Genomic DNA, 23,540 nt, shown 5'->3' with positions numbered 1-23,540 from the left:
AAAATCTTTGTCTTCCCCCACCTCCCTGAAAATGCATATCACTTACTATGGCATATGGGTAATTCCCACTGCAGTGCTTAATTCCTAAGTGAAATATCTTTTATTTTAGAGAGCCTCTGTTTGTTCTTTAATTTGACAACCACTAGGGAGGTAAACAGTTAATATTTACTGAACACTTTTTTTTTTCAGTTTTTTTTTTTTTTGAGATGGAGTCTCAGCCAGTCACCAAGGCTGGAGTACAATGGCTGGATCTCAGCTCACTGCAACCTCCACCACCCAGGTTCAAGCGATTCTCCTGCCTCGGCCTCCCGAGTAGCTGGGATTACAGGCATGTGCCACCATGCCCGGCTAATTTTTGTATTTTTAGTAGAGATGAGGTTTCACCATGTTGGCCAGGCTGGTCTCAAACTCCTGACCTCAGGTGATCCGCCTGCCTCAGCCTCCCAAAGTGCTGGGATTACAGGTGTGAGCCACCACGCCCAGCCTTACTGAGTACTTAATATGTGCCAGAAATTCTTCTAGGTGCATTTGATCCCCACAAGGTCACTATGAGGTTAAACTAGTATTATGCTCATTTTAAAGATGGGAAAACTGAGGCACTGGTGGTTAAGAGACTTCCCAAAGGTCATAACCCTAGTAAGTGCCAAAGCCAGGATTCAAACTCAAGCAGCCTATCTTCAAAGCCCACGGATACTGCCTCCCTTAAGAGTAATGATTAATTTTTTTAAATCATAACTTGCAGCCGGGCGCAGTGGCTCATGCCTGTAATCCCAGCACTTTGGGAGGCTGGGGTGGGCGGATCACGAGGTCAGGAGTTCGAGACCAGCCTGACCAATATGGTGAAACCCCATCTCTACTATAAATACAAAAATTAGCCGGCCTGTAGTCCCAGCTACTCAGGAGGCTGAGGCAGGAGAATGGCAGAGGTTGCAGTGAGCCGAGATCGTGCCACTGTACTCTAGCTGGGGCAACAGAGTGAGACGCTGTCTCAAAAAAAAAAAAAAAAAATCATAACTTGATTGGCTACAATACTCTCTATAAGGCATTTTCCACCCACTCTTTCATTTCTCACCACAGCAGCCTAGGGAAGGAGGCAGTGTTGACTCCCAACTTACAGAGGGGAGGGGGAAACAGGCTGTGAAAGGGGGAACTAACTTGCCTTGCCAAGGTCACACAACAAGGTCAGTGGCAAAAGTAGGGCTGGAACTTGGAATTTTCCAAACTAGGACTTCAAATGTGGGGGGCCCTTCCCCAGCCTTGGCCAATTCCCAAGCTCCCCCAATAACCTGCCGTCTGGCTAGAGGCCTTGAGCCTCCCTCCTCAGGTCAGCTCTGCCTGGGCTTCCACCTTTCAGCTGCAGGGTCCCAAGGCTGTGTCCTCCACACCCCCTGCCCTCCCCATCAGATGGGAGGGGCAGGAACTCCAGGGCTGGTGGAGTTTCCGACCAGGCAGGAAAAAGAACAAAGGAACTGGGTGGGGGGGTGGGAGGAAGGGATGGCCAGGAGGGTGGCAGGAGTAGAGGGGACATTTCACCATGGAATATGAAGTCAAGAAAGGGAAGAAGGTAGGTGGGAGGTTGGGAGGGACACAGGGAGAGGAATGTCCCCAAAGCTGGGGAAGGGGGCAAACTGGGGTGGGGTGGGGGGTCGGTAGTGAGGGGCATAAGTGGAGCCTTTCTTCTCATTTGGAAGTAACTTCCTTCCCACTCTTGGGCAGCCAGACATTCAGGCTCTAAACTCCCTGTTTCTCCACTCTCAGTGGCCTCTGGCATCCCTAACATGGACAGACAGGGACCTTCCCAGGAAACCTGGCCAGACGGACTTAGTTTGGGAGATTCTCCACACCTGCTTCCCTGGTGTTTCCCGCAGCTCCCTCCTGCAGCCTCTCAGACAGAGGGACAGACAGACACCCAGCAGATCCATTCTCCTGCTCGCCACTGCCCCAGACAGAAGGACCCAGCCAGGGCAATTTTGATAGGAGGTTGCCTACCCAGGCTTGAGTCTCCCACCTGCCCCCCTACCCCTCCCACCTTTCTACAAGGGCCTATGCAAGGCATCAGTCAGAAGCCATTCCCCGCACCCCCAGATCCTCAACCCTTCTGACTCTGAAGTTTTCTAGTACACTTCTCTGGGTGTCTCACTTGGTTGTCTTTGGAGTTCAGGGAGCCGCTCTGATTTTAACTTCCACCTTACCCCCATTTCCACCCTCCCCTCTACCCCACCCCCACCAGAAACATGTGTCCGGGCTGTTCTAAAAGGTGCTCACAGGAATCACAGAGGGCTCAGAAGGGAGCCAAGACATACGTGCATGTTTTCTCTTAGTTTGTTCTTTTAATAGATATTTATTGAGTGCCTATAATGCACCAGGCATTTCATTTTTTTTAAAGCAATAAATAATGTAAAATTGCATAGAAGGGCTGGGTGCGGTGGCTCACACCTGCAATTCTAGCACTTTGGGAGGCCGAGGCGGGTGGATCACCTGAGGTCAGGGGTTCGAGACCAGCCAGGCCAACATGGCGAAACCCTGTCTCTACTAAAAATACAAAAATTAACTGGGCGTGGTGGCACATGTTAATCCCAGCTACTCAGGAGGCTGAGGCTTGAACCTAGGAGGCAGAGGTTGCAGTGAGCCGAGATCGCGCCACTGCACTCCAGCCTGGGTGACAGAGTGAGACTCTGTCTAAAATAATAAATAAATATATAAAAATTTTTAAAAAATCATAGGAGGTCCCATACTCAGTGCTGGAGGAGACTGATCAGTTTGAGTCGAGAGCTGATGGGTGGAAGGAAAGTGGGTAGGGAAGAGTGTTTGAGGCAGAGGAACAGCATGTGCAAAAGCCCCACGGTGGGAAGTAACGTAGCAAGCCAGAGGGACTGAAGGAGGACTGTGTAGTGGGGGCCCAGGGGACAAGAGTGAGGCAGATGGGGCTGGACAGGTGGGCAGAGCTGAGCCATTCAGGGCCACCAACAAAAATACTTACCCCTCCCCACCCCTAATACACACGCATACGCAAGACAAAGTCCCAGCTCCATAGCTGACATTCAGGATATGTTCGTCCCATAATCTAGCCACGGCAGACTGACTGCACACAGCTTCTCCAGGCTCACCCTCATCCAGCCTTTGAGGCATCCAGAATTTTGCACGTGCTGTGCCTTCTGCTTGGCATGCTTTCTCCCAGATAGTTTCTTCTCATTCCTTAAAGTTGCTACATACCCCATCCTGGCTCCATGATATTGGTTCTAACATAAGCTGAGTACCCATAAGAATCACCTGAGGGCTCATTAAAACACAGATCACTGGGTCTTACCTCCAGTTTCTGGGCCAATGAGCCTGGGATGGGGTTCAAGAAATTGCATTTCTGGCCAGGCACAGTGACTCACGCCTGTAATCGCAACACTTTGGGAGGCTGAGGCAGGAGAATTGCATGAGCCTAGGAGTTCAAGACCAGACTGGGCAGCATAGTAAGACCCCATCTCTTTAAAAAATATATATTAGCTAGGTGTGGTGGTGGTGCATGCCTGTGGTCCCAGCTACTGTGAGGCAGAGGTGGGAGGATCGCTGAGTCAGAAAGAATTTGCAATTCTAATAACCCACAGGTTATGCTGATGGTTGTGGGGCCACACTTTAAGAACCACCGGGTTAGATCCTGGCTACTCAAAGCGTGGTGCACAGACCAGTAGTATCAGCACCAGATGGGAGCTTGGTAGAAATGCAGAGTCTCAGGCTCCAACCCAACCCTACTGAATCAAACTTCCAGGGCAGATAAAGTTGGAAACTCACTAGTCTAGGTCATTTATCACAAGCCCTGGAGGCAAGGATAGGGTCCAGGTCTCCACTAAATCCTCAGCACCCAGCAGAGTCCAGCCATACAGGTGTGGGTAAATGTTTACTGAATGAATGAGTAAATGAACAGATATATTTGTGGACTTGTGTTCTGTTTACCTGAAAAGAATGTGAGCTCCTTGCAGGCAGGGAGGTTGTCTTACTCACATTTGCCTCCTTACACAGTTAAGTAATCACACCACACATTCACTCAGTGGTTTTCAGCTGAGCTTCCTTTTGAAATTACCTAAGAAGGCTTAAAAAATCTTAATGGACTGAGCTCATTAACCCCAATGGCTCACACCTGTAATCCCAGCACTTTGGGAGACCAAGGCAGGAGAATCATTTGAGCTCAGGAGTTCAAGACCAGCCTAGGCAACACAGTAAGATCTCATCTCTACTAAAAATTTTAAAAAATTAGCAGGCCATGGTATTACACACCTGTAGTCTCAACTACTTGGAAGGCTGAGGCAGAGGGATTACTTGAACCTAGGTGATCAAGGCTGCAGTGAGCTATGATTGTGCCACTGCACTCCAACCTGGGCAACAGAGGAACACCCTATCTCAAAAAAATTAAAAAATAAAAAATTTTATGCCTGGGTCTCAGTCCCAGAATTTCTTAGTCAGTTGGTTGGGAGTGTAACCTGGACATCTGAAGTTTTAGAAGATCCCCCGGTAGTTTGTGTGTGTGTGTGGGGGGGGGGGAGGGGTTTGTTTTGTTTCTTTGACAAGGTCTTACTCTGTCACCCAGGCTGGAGTACGGTGTTACAATCACAGCTCACAGCAGCCTCGACATCCCAGGCTCAGGTGATCCTCCCACCTTGGCCTCCCAAGTAGCTGGGATTATAGGTGCATACCACCGCACCCGACTAATTTTTTTTTTTTTTTGTATCCTTTTTGTAGAGAGTTTCACCATGTTGTCAAGGCTGGTCTCGAACTCCTGGGCTCCAGCTCTCCTCCCACCTCAGCCTCCCAAAGGGCTAGGATTACAGGCATAAGCCACCACACCTGGCCTTCCCCAGGTAGTTGTAAAGGATAGCCAGGGCTGGGAGCAACTGCTCTAAATGCAGTCTCACACTTGAGCATGTATCAGAAGCACCCGGCAGGCTTGTTAAACCCTAATTGCTGGGCCCTACGCCCAGAGTTTCTAATTTAGTGGGTCTGGGATGGGGCCCGATAATCTGCATTTCTCTCAATTCCTAGGTGGTGCTGCTGGTCCAGGAATCTCATGTTGAGAAATGCTGTTCTAGATGGAACTCAAACTTTCTTTTGAGATTCAGATGGCTGATCTGGGCTGAGCCCCAGAATTTGCACCTTTAAACTTGATCCAGGCCATTTTTACGCAGGTGCCTCTGGATTCTACTTAAATGTACTTATTAATAATTTCTAACTTTTAGGAAAGCACAGAGAATAGCCTAAGAAATAGCTATGCACCCACCACCACTCCACCACGTTGAATCCTAATCTATATTATATATATTTATATATTTTATATATATATATATATATATATTTTTTTTTTTTTTAAGATGGAGTCTTGTTCTGTTGCCCAGGCTGGAGTGCAGTGGCTCGATCTTGGCTCACTGCAACCTCTGCCTCTGCCTCCTGCGTTCAAGTGATTCTCCTGCCTCAGCCTCCCGAGTAGCTGGGATTACAGGCTCCTGGCACAACACCTGACTAATTTTTCTATTTTTAGTAGAGACACAGTTTCACCATGTTGGCCAGGCTAGTCTCCAACTCCTGACCCCAAGTGATCCGCCCGCCTCGGCCTCCCAGAGTTCTGGGATTACAGGTGTGAGTCACCACGCCTGGCCTTGAATCCTAACATTTTTCTGTATTTGCCCCAGCCTAGACTCATTCCTCAAACCTGTTTGGCAGGAGCTACACTGTCACCTGGGTGTTTAGAAAGAAGGTCATTGGATCCAGAATGCCCAAGGTGAACTATTCGTTCCACCACTACTAGCTGGTGACTTTATCAGTTAGTTCCTCTCTAGGGTTTAGTTTCTCCATCTGTAAAATGGGACTTACAGAGGTACCCCTTCTGCAGAGTTTTGGTGAGAATTAAATTAGGTAATGTAAGTAAAAGTGAGCATAGTAAGAGCTCAACAAAAGCAGCCGCTGTTATCACTCTCATTCCTCCTCTCCTCCCCAGGGCTTTGTATCCCCCATCCGAAGGCTGGTGTTCCCCAAGGCCGGGCGCCGGGCAGCTTGTAGGAGCAGCGTGAGCCGCCGGCCCCTGCACTCAATGCCCCTTTATCCCCCCGACTACCTCATCGACCCCCAGATTCTGCTGTGTGACTACCTGGAGAAAGAGGTCAAGGTGCGTGCAGGATAAGAAGGGGTGGGAAAACCTTGGGGTGAGGAGACCTTCACTTCTCCTTGACACCAAGTTCTGATCAGCCCTATCTCACACAGGCGAAGTTGTGGCTCATGGGAAAGAGGCCTGGGTTCATGTCAGCCTTTCCCGTACCCTCAGCAAGTGACCTCCATCTGCTGAGTCTCCTCAGTGTTCCCATCTCAACATGAGGCTCAAAACCTACCCCCAGGGGAGAGTAGATGGGAGAGTGTTCTGTGCACGGGAAAGTCCTACCTTTTGTCAACTGACATAACACAAAGGGAGACTCACTAAAAGAAAATGATGGTTACTCAGGAATAGGCATTGCAATGGGAATATGCATGCCATAGTAAACCCTGTATTCAGGAGGTAAAGGAAGGCAAATGTTTTTAAAGGAAAAGTGAGGAGGATTACATAATTGTTTTGAGATAATTATCCCTGGCTGCAAGGATCAATAACAAGGATGGCACCACTTCCAAGTTGGATGAGCAGTTGCTGTCCTTGCAGGAATATGTGTGTGCGTGTAAGGTTGTGATGGCCTTTGTGCAAAGTTGTAGTTTTTACAGTCTTTTTGATAGTTCTCGTTATCAGGCGTTCATGCATGAGAATCCCCACTCCTATTTGTCAGGGCTTTTAACACAAGTGACTCCATTCTGATTGACAACTTTCACATTTCCCATGAGATTTTACTGCAGTGACCTTGCTGTTACTCGGACAGTGTCCAGATTAACAGCAAGGCACAAAGAACTTCCACCACTTAGGAGCTGTACTTTTTTTTTTTTGAGACAGAGTCTCATTCTGTCACCCAGGCTGGAGTGCAGTGGCACGATCTTGGCTCACTGTAACCTCTGCCTCCCGGGCTCAAACAATTCTCCTGCCTCAGCCTCCTTAATAGCTGGGACTACCAGCATGCACCACCACACCCGGCTAATTTTTTTGTATTTTTAATGGAGCTGGGGTTTCACTATGTTGGTCAGGCTGGTCTCAAACCCCTGACCTCAGGTGATCCGCCCACCTTGGCCTCCCAAAGTGCTGGGATTACAGGTGTGAGCCACCACACCTGGCATGAACACCATGAAGAGGCAATGATGGGTCTTCATTTAGCCTAAGAAGATTGATATGGGGGTAGAGTTGTCTGAACTGGCAAACAACAAGCCACCTAGTAAAATCTGAATTTCAGATAAGCAATGAATACATTCTTAGCATAATTATGTCCCAAATATTGCAAGGGACTAAAAATACTAAACAACTTAAAAATTATTGTTGATCAACGGCCAGGCATGGTGGCTCACACCTGTAGTCCCAGCACTTTAGGAGGCCGAGGCAGGTGAATCACGAGGTCAGGAGTTCAAGACCAGCCTGGCCATCTTTTAGTAGAGACAGTGAAACCCGTCTCTACTAAAAACACAAAAAATTAGCTGGGTGTGGTGGTGGGCGCCTGTAATCCCAGCTACTATGGAGGCTGAGGCAGGAGAATCGCTTGAACCTGGGAGGCGGAGGCTGCGGTGAGCCGAGATCACACTGCTGCACTCCAGCCTGGGTGACAGTGCGAGACTCCAGCCCCCGCAGCCCCCCCCAAAAATTGTTGTTTTCAAGTTCAAATTTAACTGGCATCCTATATTTTATCTGGCAACCCTATATGGAGGGAAAAACTAACACATAAATCTGCTTAAAAATTGAGGACTGAAATTTGATAAAGAATAAAAAGAAAAGGTTTGATTGGTGGATTCACCTAGAAGAATACAACTAAAAATAATTTTTTAAAAGTTGGCCAGGCATGGTGGCTCACGCCTATAATCCCAGCACTTTGGGAGGCCGAGGCAGGCTGATTACTTGAGGTCAGGAGTTTGAGGGCAGCCTGGCCAACATAGTGAAACCCCGTCTCTACTAAAAATACAAAAATTAGCTGGACGTGGTGGCACGCGCCTGTAATCCCAGCTACTCAGGAGGCTGAGGCAGGAGAATCGCTTGAACCCGGGAGGCAGAGCTTGCAGTGAGCTGATATCTTGCCATTGCACCCCAGCCTGAGTGACAGTGAGACTCTGTCTCAAAAAAAAGTTAATTATTATATTGAATAACATTTAAGTGCTAACATTAGGATATAAGAGTAAAGGAAAAATTTGTTGATTTAGTGCATCATTTTTCCTGACAAAATGATGTACTAATTCGATCCAACATTCTTCCCTTTCCATTTGACTTCTGCAACAAGACCATAAGGAAGGCAAGTGATTTGCAATTCCTTTGACAATGATGCTTGGGGTAGAGAGAGCCACTCAGGCCAGAGGAAATTTACAGGTGGTCAGTTCTTTCAAGCTATTATAATAAGTTTTGCTTCCCTATGGAATCTTATAGCTAGATGACTATGTGTTAAGGCAATATAAGCCAGCAGTTGAGAGTGTGGGCTCTGGCATGTGGATCCCAGTTTGATCCTCTCTAGCTATCTAATCCTGGGCAAGTTGTTTAGTTAGCCACACCCTGCCTTGGTTTTTCTCATCCTTAAAGCAAGGGTGAATGAGTGAATATATATAGAGCGCTCAGAACTGTGCCTAGCTTCTATTAAGGGCTCAGTAAAAGTTATTATCAGGTTATATTAATTCATGTATTTCTATCTCAATCTATCCGCACTGCATCAATGAGAAGGCCAGAGTTCTTCAAGGTTTCAGGGTGACATCTCTGTGCCCTTCTCTCACCCCGATTTCCATCCAGTTCCTGGGCCACCTTACCTGGGTGACTTCCTCACTGAACCCCTCCAGTCGGGACGAGCTCCTGCAGCTGCTAGACACCGCCAGGGTGAGACTCTGGGGAGGGAGGAGGGCAGGATCTCGCCCCCTTCTCCCTCTTCTACCTGCGGACCTCGGGAACTCGAGATCTGCCCCTCCCTGCAGCAGCTGAAGGAGCTGCCGCTGAAGACCACGGCGGAGCAGGACAGCATCCTGAGCCTGTCTGCCCGCTGCCTGCTGCTCACCTGGCGCGACAATGAAGAGCTCATCCTGCGAATCCCTACGCACGAGATCGCCGCCGCCTCCTACCTGCAGGACGACGCGCTGCACCTGCTAGTGCTCAAGACCGGTGCGGCGGGAGGGGCCGGGGGCGGGGCAGGGGCAGGAGGTGTGCGGGTAGAGAAGGAGAGGGACCTGCGGCGGGGGCGGAGGAGATGGAAAAGGTCTGACCATACTACCCTGAGACTAGGGGCAGGCCGAAGAGGCTCTGGGAAAGCAGACAGGGCCTGAGGTTGAGGATGAAGGTGGGTGGCCTGAGCCACTACACTGAGGCCAGGTGGTGGAGCACGGAGAGGGTAGAGAAGCCCAAGACCTAGGCCAGGGCTGAATCCGCAGTTACCAGCCGGCTCTGAGGCTAGAGTGGACCCTTGGGCTGGGGGCGGGGCCTGAGTCCGGGGGCGGGGCTGGGGAGAGGCGGGAAGTCAGAATCCAAGGGGGCGGTCCCTGAAACCCGGGACTGGGTCCTCACTTAAGGCTCCCTCGGGAGGGGACAGCCTGACCACCACCCTCTGTTCAGAGGGCAGGTCTGAGGCCAGGGGCGCAGGCGTCGTGGGGAGCGTGGAAGCCACCTGGCCACACCACCCAGAAGCCAGGGGTGGAGACTGAGGCCGGGGGCGGGCCAGAAAGTGTGGAAGCGGAGTGGGGGGGGAATCGCTGCGCTACTTTAAAGCCGCGGGGGAGGCGGCGGTGGAACCCCAAAGCCGCGAGGTCAGGTGGCCAGCCGGCCTCAGGAGGGGGTCTCTGAGTCCCGATCTCCGCGGCTGAAGGTCCCCCGGACTCTCCTAGGTCTGGGCGTGGACCCGGTGCCTGCCGGCGTGGACGCCAGCCCAGGCGGCGCAGGACGCGACCCCGGCCAGCCAGGTGCGGCTCCCGAGAAGCGGCGGGTGGGCACCGCGGAGCGGCGCCACACCATCTGCAGCCTGGACTGGCGGATGGGGTGGGGTGGGGGCGCCGCGGAGGCCCGGGCCGGGGGAGGAGGCGGCGGCAGCCTGGAGCGCCAGCGCGCCGGGGCGCGGGCGTCGGGTAGCTGGGAGCGACGGCAGACGTTCAGCGGCAGCTGGGAGCGGCGGCACGGAGGCGGCGGCGGCGGCGGCGCGGGGAAGCCGGGCGGCAGCTGGGAGCGGAGGCAGGCGGGCAGCGGCGGTGGCAGCTGGGAGCGGCGCCACCCCGGCCCCAACCCGCTCGACCCGCAGGACCCCAGCCCTGACGCCTACTGCAACCTGGTCATCCTGGCTGTAGCCAACAGGGTGAGCCCGAGAGCAGCCTGCGCCCAATGCCCGGCTTCGGGAACGCTGCTTCCCCTCCAACCTTGCCCCCGCCCCACCCACCAGGTTCCTAGGATCTGCCCCTGCCTTCTCCCTGCACCTGCCCCACCTAATGGCTCCTAAACTCCGGACCTGGACACCTCCAGGGCATCTCCCCTTGACTCCCTCAATGGGATGAACTCTCAAAATGGCCAAAACAAACTAGATCTAACCTCCAGCCCGTTCCTTCTCCAACGTTGTCGGTGTTGGCCCCACCGCAGTAACATTCACGAGGACACTAATCACCAGCGTGAATCGAGGGCCAGCTCATGCCAGACACAGGGCTGCATCAACTCATTTAATTCTCACAGCAACCTCTGGAGGCAAATATTACAACTATTGTATTCCCATTCTATAGAGAAGGAAACCGAGATCCATAGGTGAAGTAACATAGGCAAGGTCACACAGGAAGCACGTGGTGGTTTTAAGATTCAAATCCAGGAAGTTCAGAGCCAGTACTCTTGGTAACTAAGATGGTCACCCAAGGCAGAAGCCTTCCTGCCATTCTTCCTTCCCCCTCCGTCTTCCCCTGTGCCTCCCCCATCCTCTTCATTCACCCTTGCTTTTATTCATCCGACCATGTTTCTTGAGTGCCAGCTCTGGGCTAGGCAATGGGCTAGGTGCTATGGATACAGACGTGAAAAAGACATCTGGTGTCCACCCTTAGGGATCTCACAGTCGAGCAGACACCTTCAAGTTCTGAGCATTCTAAGCTTTTCCTCTGATCTTGGACCACCAGATCCCTCTGTATAAAAATAGTGGTGAACGAAACAGACATAGTTCCTGTCTAGATGGTGAGGCAGATAATAACCAGTAAACTCAGACACCACAGCTGTCTCTCTCCCCTTGAAACACTTCCTCACTTGGCTTCCAGCTCTCTACCTTCTCCAGGCTTTTCTCCTACCAAGCTGGTTCCTCCTCTTCTCCAGAAGTTGGAGTGCCCCAGACTTTGTCCTTGATCTTCTTCCCTCCTCCATCTATCCTTCATCTACCCATTTCTAGGTGATCTGCATCTGAAGGTCTAACGACTGTTTCAAACCCAACACATCCAAAGCTGAGATCCAACCTACTCCCCCAAACCTGCCACTCCCTTGGTTTCCCTGTCACAATTAATAGCAGCTGTGTCCTTTCATTGGTCAGGCCAAAACCTTGCTGTGGGCCTTGGCTGGCTCTCGCGCTCTCTGTCTTTCTCACACACACCCCATATCCACTCTGTCAATAAATCCTGTTGGCTCTTATTTTTAAAACATAACCAAGCCTGTAATCCCAGCACTTTGGGAGGCCGAAGCGGGTGGATCACCTGAGTTGAAGAGTTAAGACCAGCCTGGCCAACATGGTGAAACCCCGTCTCTACGAAAAATACAAAAATTAGCCAGGCATAGTGGTGGGTGCCTGTAATCTCAGCTATTCGGGAGGCTGAAGCACGAGAATCACTTGAACCCAGGAGGTAGAGGTTGCAGTGAGCCAAGACCACGCCACTGCACTCCAGCCTGAGCAATAGAGCAAGACTCCATCTCAAAACAAAACAAAACCAAAAAAACATCAAAATCCATTTACTTCTCCCCACCCTCCCCCTGTACCCACCCAGGTCCATGCCCCATTTTATCTCACCTGAATTATGTGGTCACCCTCTGACTGGTTCAGCCCTTGCTGACAGTCTCTTCCCCCACACAGAGTGGTCCCATTACCATGAAAGTCACATCATGTCACTACTCCACATCTTCCAGTGGCTTCCCATTTCACTCCAAGTAAAAGCTAACATCCTTACAATTGCTTACAAGGCCATTTGTACTCCAGCCACCATGCCCACTTCTTCTGTGGCTGGAAATAGGATTCCAGACAAAGCCAACAATCATCCCATTGGACTGTGAGGGCTTTGGGGAACTGAACCTGGGCCAGTGTCGGCCACATAATAGGACTAAGTTAGAATTTGTGGAGTGAGTAAATAAGTGTAATCCCAATACTTTGGGAGGCTGAGGCAGGCAGATCACTAGAGCCCAGGAGTTCCAGACCAGCCTGGGCAACATGGCAAAACCCCGTCTCTACTAAAAATACAAAAAATTATCTGGGCATGGCGGTGTGTGCCTGTCACGCAGCTACTCAGGAGGCTGAGGTGGGAGGATCACCTGAGCTCAGGAGGTTGAGGCTGCAGTGAGCCATGATTGTGCCACTGGGCAACCGGAGTGTGACTCTATCTAAAAAAAAAAGTTGCTTTCCAGGGTTGTCTGAGCATCTGGCTTCTTATCTGAGTCATCCTGGTCCCAAGAAGGATATAGGAATTCGAGTAAAAAACAACTTGGATGCTGGTACTAATGCCATGACCCTGCTCTGTGAACCTAGACAAGGCACTTAACCACTCTAAGTCTCAGCATCTTTCATTATAAAATAAGGATCCTCTTTGTCTATTTTGTAGGTTTATGGTAAGGATCACCTGGTTTAATTATTAGGACACACCTACTCTCCCAAAATGCCTATCCCGAGTTACATTTTAGTTTATTCTTTGGGCTCTTTTATTTCTATTTTTTTGTGTCCAACCATCCATTGTCTTGGGCCTTTTTAGAGACACAACATAGAGAAAAGTTTCATGAAGACAGTCTCTTCATCAATTACTGGTTTTCTATGTGTCTTGCTTAAGGCATAAAGAGGTAAATTCAAGAGCTAAATTCCTATTCACATTTGCAGTCTCAAAAAAGTTTTACCCAAGAACTTAAACTCCTTCTTTCTATCTGAGACTGAATTTTATTTATCCTGCTTCCATTTTCACACTGAATGCTAGGAAGCTCATATCTAAATATGGCTTCCAGTATTAGTAACTATATTGAGCCTAAAATTTTGATACATTTAATCATCCCTTCTCCTACTAGGTATTAGGAGAACAGGATTCTAATCCTGACTAATCACTTCCCCTCACTGGGCCTCAGTTTCCATACCTATACATTAAACTAAATTAGGACTTATCTTAGAAGGGCTTCAGGAAGGCTGATGAATCCTCCACAAATCTGGGGTACATTTTTCATGGCACAAGAGTTAGAGTTGTCACTGAATTCTATAAAGGGGTTCTAAGATCCAGAGAGTAGCCATAGAATTTTGATGGAAAAAGTCTTGAAAGCCAATTTAAAGGGCTCTATAGGTGTGTATCTTTGTGTGCATCTTCACACTGTGTTTTAGGACGCAGGGTAACATCTTGGTCATTGGTGAGGACCTGAGCTCTCTCTCCTCCTCCCTCGGCCAGGACGCTGCAGAGGAGTCCTGCGCACTCATCTGTCAGGTCTTCCAGATCATCTACGGGGACCAGAGTATTGAGTGTGTGGACAGGGCTGGCTACCACTACACATCCACACCTGAACGGCCATGGCTCTGCAGCCGCAGTGAGTACCAGAACTCCTGTTCTCTCACCCCGTGAAACATCCCAAAAAGGCCAGGGGAGGGAAGATGTCCCAGGACTTGGGGCTGATGAAGGTATTTAGGGTTCCTGATCTCTGCCATAATTACAGTGTACCCCACAATTGTAGGTGAAATGTCAATTTTCTTTTTTTCTTTTTCTTTTCTTTTTTTTTTTTTTTTTGAGACAGAGTCTCCCTCTGTTGTGCAGGCTGGAGTACAGTGACGCCATCTCGGCTCACTGCAACCTCCACCTCCTGGGTTCAAGCAATTCTCTGCCTCAGCTTCCCAGGTAGCTGGGATTACAGGCATGTGCCACCATACCCAGCGAATTTTTTTTTTTGTATTTTTATTCGAGACGGGGGTTTCACCATCTTGACCAGGCTGGTCTTGAACTCCTGACCTCATGATCCACCCGCCTCAGCCTCCCAAAGTGCCGGGATTACAGGCGTGAGCCACTGCACCCAGCCATCAGTTTTCATGATGATCTCAAACTTAGCTTCTTCAAAGATGTTTGGATTGTCAAATTCAGAACAAGCCCCCTAGAGCTGAACTCTTCTCTCTCCCTTTTGTTTTTGTGTCCCTGTATTGCAGCAAACTAAGCACATGTATTGTCTGCTTACTGAGCCATTGGTCCCACCAGGACCCTAACGCAAAACCAAGATTTCCAGATGGGTCCTTGAATGCACTCAAGGACTAGAAGGAGAATGAGACTAATAGAGACATTTGTTGAGCACCAGTTGTGTGCCAAGCACTGTACCAATGTGCCATGTCCTCATAGCAACCTTGCCTGTCCTCTTTGTCACTGTATCCCCTGTGCCTGGCACGAGACTGGGTACATCAGATACTCACGAAATATTTTTTCTGAATGGATGAAAGAACTCTCTGAGACCTTAGGATTCCCATTTTTTTGTTTGTTTGGTTGGTTTTTGTTGTTGTTGTTTGTTTGTTTGAGTTGGAGTCTCACTGTCGCCTGAGCTGGAGTGCAGTGGTGGGATCTCGGTTCACTGCAACCTCTGCCTCCCCGTTCAAGCGATTCTCCTGCTTCAGCCTCCTGAGTAGCTGGGACTACAGGCGTGTGCCACTACACCCAGCTAATTTTTGTATTTTTAGTAGAGACGGGGTTTCACCATGTTAGTTGGCCAGTGTGGTCTTGATTTCTTGACCTCGTGATCTGCCTGCCTCAGCCTCCCAAAGTGCTGGGATTACAGGTGTGAGCCACCGCGCCTGGCCAGGATTCCAGTTTTACAGATGAGGACATTAAGGCTCAGATTAGTCACTAAATTACTCAAGGTCACACAGCTGGTAAGTGGCAGAGTCAGGATTCAAACCCAGGTCTGTCTGATTCTGAAGCTTCTATAAGCAACAACCTTACTCCCCATGCTGCCCTCAGGCCAGTGGGTGAATTCCCCCAGCCACTGTCTCCCGCAGCATGGTACCAGCAACAGAGTTCTCGTTCTTTTCTTCCCAAGACCCTCGCATTGGTGGGAGCTGTGCTTGTTGGGAAGCTGGGTTAGTTCAACTTTCACAAGGATGATAGGCAAATAAGTGAGATAATTCAACAAATATTTCAACAAATTCATTCATTTAGCAAATATTTGTTGAGCACCTAGTAGGTCAGATCCAGTGATAATCAGTAGGTTATTCTGGTGAGCAAAACCAGAGGTGGCCCTGTTTTCATGAAGTTTACTTAGTAGAGGCAGGCTGACAGTGCTTAAATAAGTACACAAATAAATACACAACCACAGGCTGGGCACGGTGGCTCACACCTGTAATCCCAACACTTTGGGAGGCCAAGGCAGGTGGATCACCTGAGGTCAGGAGTTCGAGACTAGTCTGGCCAACATGGTGAAAACCCATTTCTACTAAAAATACAAAAATTAGCTGGGCATGGTAGCAGGCACCTGTAATCCCAGCTACTTGGGAGGCTGAGGCAGGAGAATCGATCGAACCTGGGAGGTGGAGGTTGTAGTGAGCAGAGATCGTACCACTGCACTCCAGCCTGGGCGACAAGAGCGAAACTCTGTCTCAAAATAAATAAATAAATAAATAACCACAGACTGTGCTGGGAGAATGTATAATGAGGAACTGGCCCCACATGGAGGATAAGGAAGAGACACTGATCAGAGATCAGAAAGGGTAGGGCTAATAACCAGCTAAATGAGACAACAGGACTAGGAAGAGCGCAAGCTCTCTGTACTTGGTGTTTCTTTGCTCTGAAGGTTTTCAGATCCTTCTCCTTCACAAATTTCTTTCCCTCTTTCTTCTTCTTTCTTTCTCTTTCCTCCTTTCTTTCTTTCTTTTTCTTTTTTCTTTCTTTTCTTTCTTTCTTTTCTTTTCCTTCCCCTTCCCCTTTCTCTTTCTTTCTTTCCTTTCTTTTTTCATTTCCTTTCCTCTTTCTTCTTTCTTTCTTTCTTTCTTTTCTTCCTTCCTTCCTTCCTTCCTTCCTTGATTCCTTCCTTTCCTTTCCTTTCCTCTTTCTTTCTTTCTTTTTCTCTTTCTTTTCTTTTCTTTATTTATTTTTTTTTCAGGGTCCAGCTCTGTCACCCAGCCTGGACTGTAGTGGTACAATCACGGCTCTCTGCAGCCTCGACCTCCCAGGCCCAAGCAGTCCTCCTATGTCAGCCTCTCAAGTAGCCGGGACCACAGGCATGCACCACCGCACCCAGCTAATTTTTTTGTTGTTGTAGAAATAGGGTCGCTCTATGTTGTCCAGGCTGGTCTTGAACTCCTGGGCTCAAGCAGTCCTCCTGCCTTGGCCTCCCAAAGTGATGGGATTACAGGCATGAGCCACAAATTTTTTTTCTTTTTTTTTTGTCTTGCCTGAAACACACAGTTTACAAAATATTCCCTCACATGTTTCCTCATCTGCTGTTCCCAAAGCCCCCATGAGGTAGGCGGGGGGTGGTATTGTCCCCATGTCGGGGAAGTTGAGGATCAGGAGAGGGGAGGGGAGTTCCCCAGGGTCTGCTGTGTGTTGGTGTCAGGGGCAGGACTAGACTTCAGGCTGAGACTGAGGGTGGGGCCTCAGGGAGCAGGGGATGCTGATCCCTGCTTTGCTGCCTCTGACAGTCCCTCTGTCTGCTGGTCCCAGGTGAGAGCTGCCACACAGATGGGACGTATGCCTATGACGCTGACTTCAGCTGCTGCAGCTCCTTGTGAGTACAGCCCCTGTCAGGGACTCCACCCTGCCCCCCTACCCCTGTACAAACAGGATGACTAGAGAGGGTAGGAGAAGGTGACCCAACCTTGATGTGTGCTGAGACACTGGGCACCAAGAGGGGGAGGTAAACTGAGCTCCCTGACTCTGGAAACTCACAGGATCCAGACCCTTGAGAGACCCAGGAGACACCAGAACTCAGATGTGGGTCCACACAGGCCTGTGGTTCTCTCCCAGTCATCCCGGCACAGTGGTCTGCAGAAACCAAAACCATAGCTTAATTTTGGTTCCATGTGATAGAAAACTCCCAAAAAGAGTATCTTAAACAAGATAGAACTTTTTTTTCTTATCTTTGACATAAAATAGAGCAACAATTCAACATTTCATGGTTGTTAGGAGTTCAGGCTTCTCTTTTCCTTCCCTACCCTCTTCAGGACTTGCAGCCATCCTCAAGGTCACCTCATGGACCGAGATGGTGGTTGTAGCTCCAGCCATCACAGTAGCATGCTAAGGGGCCTCTTTAAAAAGTTTTGCCAGATTCCCACCTGATGACTTCTTATGAGCTTATATCTCATAGGCCAGAAGTTGGTCGCATAGCCATCACTAGCTACAAGAAAAGCTGGAAAATTTAGGATTAAAAAAATATATTTCAGGCTAGATGCAGTGGCTCACACCTGTAATCCCAACAGTTTGGAAGGCTGAGGCAAGTGGATCGCTTGAGCCCGGGAGTTCCAAACCATCCTGGGCAACATGGCGAAACCCCATCTCCACCAAAAATACAAAAATTAGCCAGGTATGGTGGCGCACACCTGTGGTCCCAGCTACTTGGGAGGCTGAGGCAGGAGAATGGCGTGAACCCAGGAGGCAGAGCTTACAGTGAGCTGAGATAGTGCCACTGCACTCCAGCCTGGGCGACAGAGCGAGACTCTATCTCAAAAAAAAAAAAAAAAAAATTCAGGCCAGTCGCGGTGGCTCACGCCTGTAATCCCAACACTTTGGGAGAGCAAGGCAGGAGGATCACCGGAGCCCACAAATTTGAGGCCGGTCTGGGCAACATAGGGAGACCCTGTCTCTATTTAAATAAATAAATAAACAAATAAATAAAATTTTAAACAATTCAGTTGGGAACATTACCCAGGGTTCTGTTTAGGGTGACCAGCTGTCACAGTTTGCTCAGGAATGAGGGGTTCCCCAGGATATGAGATTTTCAGTGCTAAAACCAAGAAAGTCCTGGGTTACTGGTTGATCACCTAGTCATGTTACTAAGGGCTTCAGTTTGGCATGTAGCAGTCTCTGCCAGTGATATATGCCTTACTGTTTTTTTCCTTTTTAGTGGCAACAGATTTGCCTTCCTCATACTGTATGCCCTTAGGCTAGTCTTTAAACAACCAGATATCTACTGAAGAGATAAAATAGTGATAATAGCGTTTGAACTTTGAGCTTGCTATGTACTAAGTGCTGTTCTATTAAGCACTTTATTTTTTCATCAACATAGTAACATTACAGCAGCTACTGTTTATTGCTTATAGCCCATAATTCTAAGTGTTCTACAAATATTAACTCCTCTAATTCTCACGATGACACTAATTATTATTATCCCATTTTACAGATGGAAAAATTGAGAAATAGAGAAATTAAGTTTAGTTTTCCCAAGGTCAAGCACTAGTAAGTTGTAGGTCTGGGATTTGAACAGAAGAAGGCTGGCTCCAGAATCCAGTCCTTTAACCACAAAGCTACACTGCTTCTTTGTAGGTAATAATGGAGGATGGTTCTGGAGCAATTTACAGACAAGCAGGCAGGAGCCCAACGTTGAGTTTTTATTAAGCAATATTTCTTGAGTACCTTCTATGTGCCAGGCACTGTGCTGTGTGCTGGGGATACAGATGGACACAATACAGAGGGCAAAACCTGGGCCTGGCACATAGTAGGTGTTCAACAAATGAAGAAAACCAAAGTCCCTGCTCTTGTCAAGTTTACTATCTAGCATGGGAGGCAATGAAATCACAATTAACAGTAACAATCATTAATGGTAATAAGTACTAAAGGAAGGCTCAGGGTGCTATAAGAGAGGCTGAGGGGGACCGCAACTCAGCTGGAGAGTCAGGAGGGCCTCTCAGAGGTGATGGCACGTGAACTGAGGCCTGGAGGATGAAAGGGGGAAGAGTGTTCCAGGTAGAGGGAACAGCAAATGTAAGAATCCTGAACTAACCAGGCGTGGTGGCTCACGCCTGTAATCCCAGCATTTTGGGAGGCTGAGGTGGGCAGATTGCTTGAGGTGAGGCATTCGAGAGCAGCCCGGACAACATGGTGAAACCCTGTCTCTACTAAAAATACAAAAATTGGCTGGGTGGCACATGCTTGTAGTCCCAGCTACTCAGGAGGCTGAGGCATGAAAATTGCTTGAACCCAGGAGGCGGAGGCTGCAGTGAGCCAAGATTGCACCACTGCACTCCAACCTCAGTGACAGAGCAAGAATCTGTCTCAAAAAAAAAAAAATAATAATTCTGAACAGGATAGAGCTTAGTGGGTTTGAGGAGCAGCAGGTGGCCACTGTGGCTGTGGCAAATGGTGTGAGGGAAAGAGTGGTCAGAGAGGATGCTTGGGGGTACCTGGAAAGGCCATGCGTGTCGCAGGTAGGCCATGGACTGAGGGAGCATGTTCGACAGAGGTTCTAACCCAACCTAGGGGAATTAGAGAACACTCTCCTGAGGAGATGACATTTAAGATCACGGGATGAATAAGAGTTAGCTGAGCAAAAGGGAGGGGAAAGGAGGCAATCCAGGCAGAGGGAACAGCAGGTGCAAACACCCAGAGGTGAGGAGATAGTAGAGGAAGAAGGAGAAGGGGGGTGGGGGGCGCGAAGCACAAAGAGCAAAGGCAAAGGCAAGCACAGTGAGAGATGAGACTTGAGAGGTGCCAGGGGCCAGCGTGTGCGAGGCCTTGGAGGCCAGCATGCAGTCTAGGATGAGGCCTCCTACCTTCAGCCTGCCTGAGGGCAAGGAGCTGGAGGGAGGCGAGTGAAAGCCCTTCTTCCCGTGCCTGCAGCAATGGCTCCCAGGACACCTTTGAAGCATGTTACAGCGGCACGTCCACACCTTCTTTCCACGGCTCCCACTGCAGCAGCAGCGACCACAGCGGTCTGGGCTTGGAGCAGTTACAGGATTACATGGTCACGGTGAGCTGGGGCCGGTGGTGGGAATGGCACAAGCAAAAAGCCTGGAGGCTGGAGTAAACATTTTGGGAATTGCACATTGCCCTGGACATAACCTAAGCAGAAGACATCAGAGGTCAGAGCAGGAGATGAGGTTAGGAGAGTAAACTGAGGCCAGCTTGTGAAAGGCCTTAACTAAAGTCAGCTGGCATTAGCTGAGTGCCTGCTGTATACCAGGCACCATTCTAAGCACCTTTCATGCATTATTTCTTTTAATCTTTTCAACAACTCCAAGAAGAAAATGCCATCATTATCCTCACTTTGCAGATGAGAAAAGCAAGCCTCATGGAGGTTGTCATCTACCCAAGATCACAGAGCTGATCCAGTGAAGGGGTCAAGATTTGCACTCAGGCAGCTTGAGTCCATATCCTATTCTTAAATGCAGCCTAAGGGATCTAGATGTCCTCTGAGTAGCCCACGGGAACGTTTTCAGAGGAGAGCTGGGCCAAACATGCCCTTAGGGAAGACTCTGGGCCTTTCAGGCAGGGGTTGGGTGGCGCTGCTTCCTGGGATTGATCTCAAATGGTGTCCCCCACATAGTTGCGGAGTAAGCTGGGGCCCCTCGAGATCCAGCAGTTTGCGATGCTGCTGCGGGAGTACCGGCTGGGGCTGCCCATCCAGGACTATTGCACAGGCCTGCTGAAGCTCTACGGAGACCGGCGCAAGTTCCTCCTCCTTGGTGAGCTCCCGCTGTACCCCCAGAGGTCAGCTAGAGCCCCTGCTTGGTCCATGCCATCCCAGTCAGGCACCAGGCTGCAAATGTTTTCTCCTTATCTTTCAGCCTCTGATGAAACCCAGATCATGAGATTCGCAGGGCAGATGAGAAGCCCAAGGTGCAGAGTAGGGAAAGGACTTGTCAGAGCTGGGAGACACTGTTGATAAGAAGAACTAAGCAGTGGTGTGGCCATTTCATCTTCACAGCAAAGCTGGGAGAGGGACTGATTCTTCCCATCTTACCCTATGTGGAAGCTGAGGCTCAGAAAGGCTAAGGAACATGTCCAAGGTCACGTAGCTAGTAAGTAGGGCTAATAATAACAAGAGGAATAATACAAATAAGCTGACATGTGCTTGGCAGTTACCCTGTGCCAAGCATCATCTCATTGAATGCCCCCAGTTCTGAGAAGTAGGTACTATTATTGGTCCCCATTTTGCAGGTGAGGAAACTGAGACTCAGAGTTACAAAGTAAAGGACTGAGGTCACATAGCTAGTAAGTAGGAATGGGAATAAAACAAACTGTTTACGGGGCGCTCAGTATGTGCTGAGTACCTTGTTATTTAATCCTCACATCCCTACCCAGAGAACAGGTGCAATTATCTCAGTTTTACAGGTGAGGAAAATGAGGTTCAACATAATTAATCAATGGGAATATAATGATGGTACTAATAATAACAACAAAAATAGGCCTGGCAAGGTGGCTCACACCTGTAATCCCAGCACTTTGGGAGGCTGAAGCTGGCGGATCACCTGAGGTCGGGAGTTCAAGACCAGCCTGGCCAACATGAAACCCTGTCTCTACTAAAAATACAAAAATTAGCAGGGCATGGTGGTGTGCGCCTGTAATCCCAGCTACTTGGGAGGCTGAGGCATGAGAATGCTTGAACCTGGGAGGCGGAGGCTATAATAATAATAAAAGTACAGTAATCTAGTATGTAGTGAGCATTCACTGTGTGCTGAGTTTGCTGGCTCAGAGAGTTAAGAACCTTGGGCAAGGCCACACAGCCAGTGAGTGACAGCAGGGATTTGCACCCAGATCTGCAGAGAGGACGCTTCCCCTGTGGGAGGGAAAGGGGACGTGCCCTGGGGACTCACCACGCCCCTCGGCGCGCAGGGATGCGGCCCTTCATCCCGGACCAGGACATTGGCTACTTCGAGGGCTTCCTGGAGGGCGTGGGCATCCGCGAGGGCGGCATCCTCACTGACAGCTTCGGCCGCATCAAGCGCAGCATGAGCTCCACGTCGGCCTCCGCAGTGCGCAGCTACGATGGCGCGGCGCAGCGGCCCGAGGCACAGGCCTTCCACCGGCTGCTGGCTGACATCACGCACGACATCGAGGCGCTGGCCCCCGATGACGATGACAACGACGACGAGGATGAGCCCCGGGGCTCCAGGGGCGGGAGCGACGCCGCCGAAGACAACTACCTGTAGCCACCACCCCTGCGGACGGCGTGACCCCGCAGCCCACCTCTGAGTCTCGGCTTTGCTTCGGGGACCCTATCCCCAGGGCCCCCCCATCACACCTGGCGGGGCCAGGGGGCGTCTTCACTCCAGGGTCTCGCTCCCTGCCCTTGGGGGCCCAAGGCCATGCAGTACCGAGACTGTCCTGCAGGGGGAAAGCGAAGCCGGGCCCTAAAGTCTGGGGCTCACGGGCCGCTCTGCCGGGCTGGGGCTGGGCAGCGATCCTGCTCCGTCCCAGAAGCCCAGAGGGATCAGCCCCAGAACACACCCTCCTCCCCGGGACGCCGCAGCTTTCTGGAGGCTGAGGAAGGCATGAAGAGTGGGCTCCACCTGCTGGCAGATTGAGAAAAGAATTTCCAGAACTCGGTCCTATTTTACAGATTGAGAAACTATGGTTCAAGAAGAGGGGAAGGGGCTTGAGGGAATCTCCTGATTCTCCTTACATGACCTCAAACTGACCATACTAAATAGTGTAGAAGGTCTTTTTAAGGCTCTAAATGTCAGGGTCTCCCGTCCCCTGATGCCTGACGTGTACAGTCAGTGTGGAGTAGACGGTTTCCTCCACCCAGGGTTGACTCGGGGATGAACTGGGTCCCATTCTGGCCTTAAGACCCCAAACAAGGGTTTGTTCAGCTGCAGGATCTGCAGCCTCTATCTGGTTAGTGTCGTAACCTCTGTGTGCCTCCCGTTTCCCCATCTGTCCAGTGAGCTCAGCCCCCATCCACCTAACAGGGTGGCCATGCCATAGGGATTACTGAGGGTTAAGACCTTAGACCTGGGTCTAGCACACGATAAGTGCTCAATAAATGTTGTTCCTTTCCACATCAAACATTTTCTGACTCAATTCACCTTTCTTGCCTGGTAATAAGCAAAAGATGCCTGGGTGCATCCTACCCCAACTGAGGTGGCGGTAAACTATTCAGAAGACCCTCAGGGGAGCTCACTGTTTGGGAAGAAGAAACAGTACTTGTGCCCTTGCAGCCTTGTTACAGCCTAGCTCTGTGCTCAAGTCCCAAACAAGAAATAGCCAAGACTCTACAGGCAGCCATCTGGGAGTCTGGGGTAGTCAAAGAAATGGGAAGGAAAGGCTGGAGAGGTAGAGAAGTCAGGATAAGGCCAGCATTCAGCACAGCCTGAGTAAAGGCTAGAAAG

The 23,540-nt window shown here is 49.9% G+C and overlaps 1 protein-coding gene across 4 annotated transcripts; it reads left to right on the top strand.

Annotated features, from left to right (window-relative positions):
* The first annotated feature begins 1,495 nt into the window (after nucleotides 1-1,495).
* Nucleotides 1,496-23,217, top strand: CCM2L (CCM2 like scaffold protein). Of its 4 annotated transcripts, none has more exons than XM_063633756.1 (10): nucleotides 1,496-1,564; nucleotides 5,975-6,142; nucleotides 8,864-8,947; nucleotides 9,046-9,226; nucleotides 9,943-10,403; nucleotides 13,693-13,828; nucleotides 16,936-16,999; nucleotides 20,047-20,176; nucleotides 20,753-20,891; nucleotides 22,042-23,217. In XM_063633756.1, exons 1-10 carry the CDS (start codon nucleotides 1,535-1,537, stop codon nucleotides 22,356-22,358), a joined length of 1,710 nt encoding a protein of 569 aa, XP_063489826.1. In that variant the 5' UTR covers nucleotides 1,496-1,534; the 3' UTR covers nucleotides 22,359-23,217. The 4 variants fall into 4 exon arrangements, with proteins under 4 accessions (XP_063489826.1, XP_055121825.1, XP_055121826.1 ...); XM_055265850.2 differs by having other exon boundaries at nucleotides 9,043-9,226; XM_055265851.2 differs by lacking the exon at nucleotides 20,753-20,891 and having other exon boundaries at nucleotides 9,043-9,226; nucleotides 22,042-22,295.
* Nucleotides 23,218-23,540: the final 323 nt, after the last annotated feature.

Source organism: Symphalangus syndactylus, chromosome 24, assembly GCF_028878055.3.
Source record: "Symphalangus syndactylus isolate Jambi chromosome 24, NHGRI_mSymSyn1-v2.1_pri, whole genome shotgun sequence".
In the NCBI taxonomy this organism is placed as follows: Eukaryota; Metazoa; Chordata; class Mammalia; order Primates; family Hylobatidae; genus Symphalangus; species Symphalangus syndactylus.
Note: the sequence above shows the minus strand (reverse complement) of the source record. Positions and strands in the feature narration are given on the sequence as shown.

What these genes read in the sequence shown, in the direction of transcription:
- CCM2L (XM_055265850.2), top strand. Translation starts at nt 1,535, where the DNA reads ATGGAATATGAAGTCAAGAAAGGGAAGAAG. An exon ending in AAGTCAAGAAAGGGAAGAAG is followed by an intron (nt 1,565 to 5,974) that starts GTAGGTGGGAGG and finishes TCTCCTCCCCAG; the next exon opens with GGCTTTGTATCCCCCATCCG. An exon ending in CCTGCTAGTGCTCAAGACCG is followed by an intron (nt 9,227 to 9,942) that starts GTGCGGCGGGAG and finishes GGACTCTCCTAG; the next exon opens with GTCTGGGCGTGGACCCGGTG.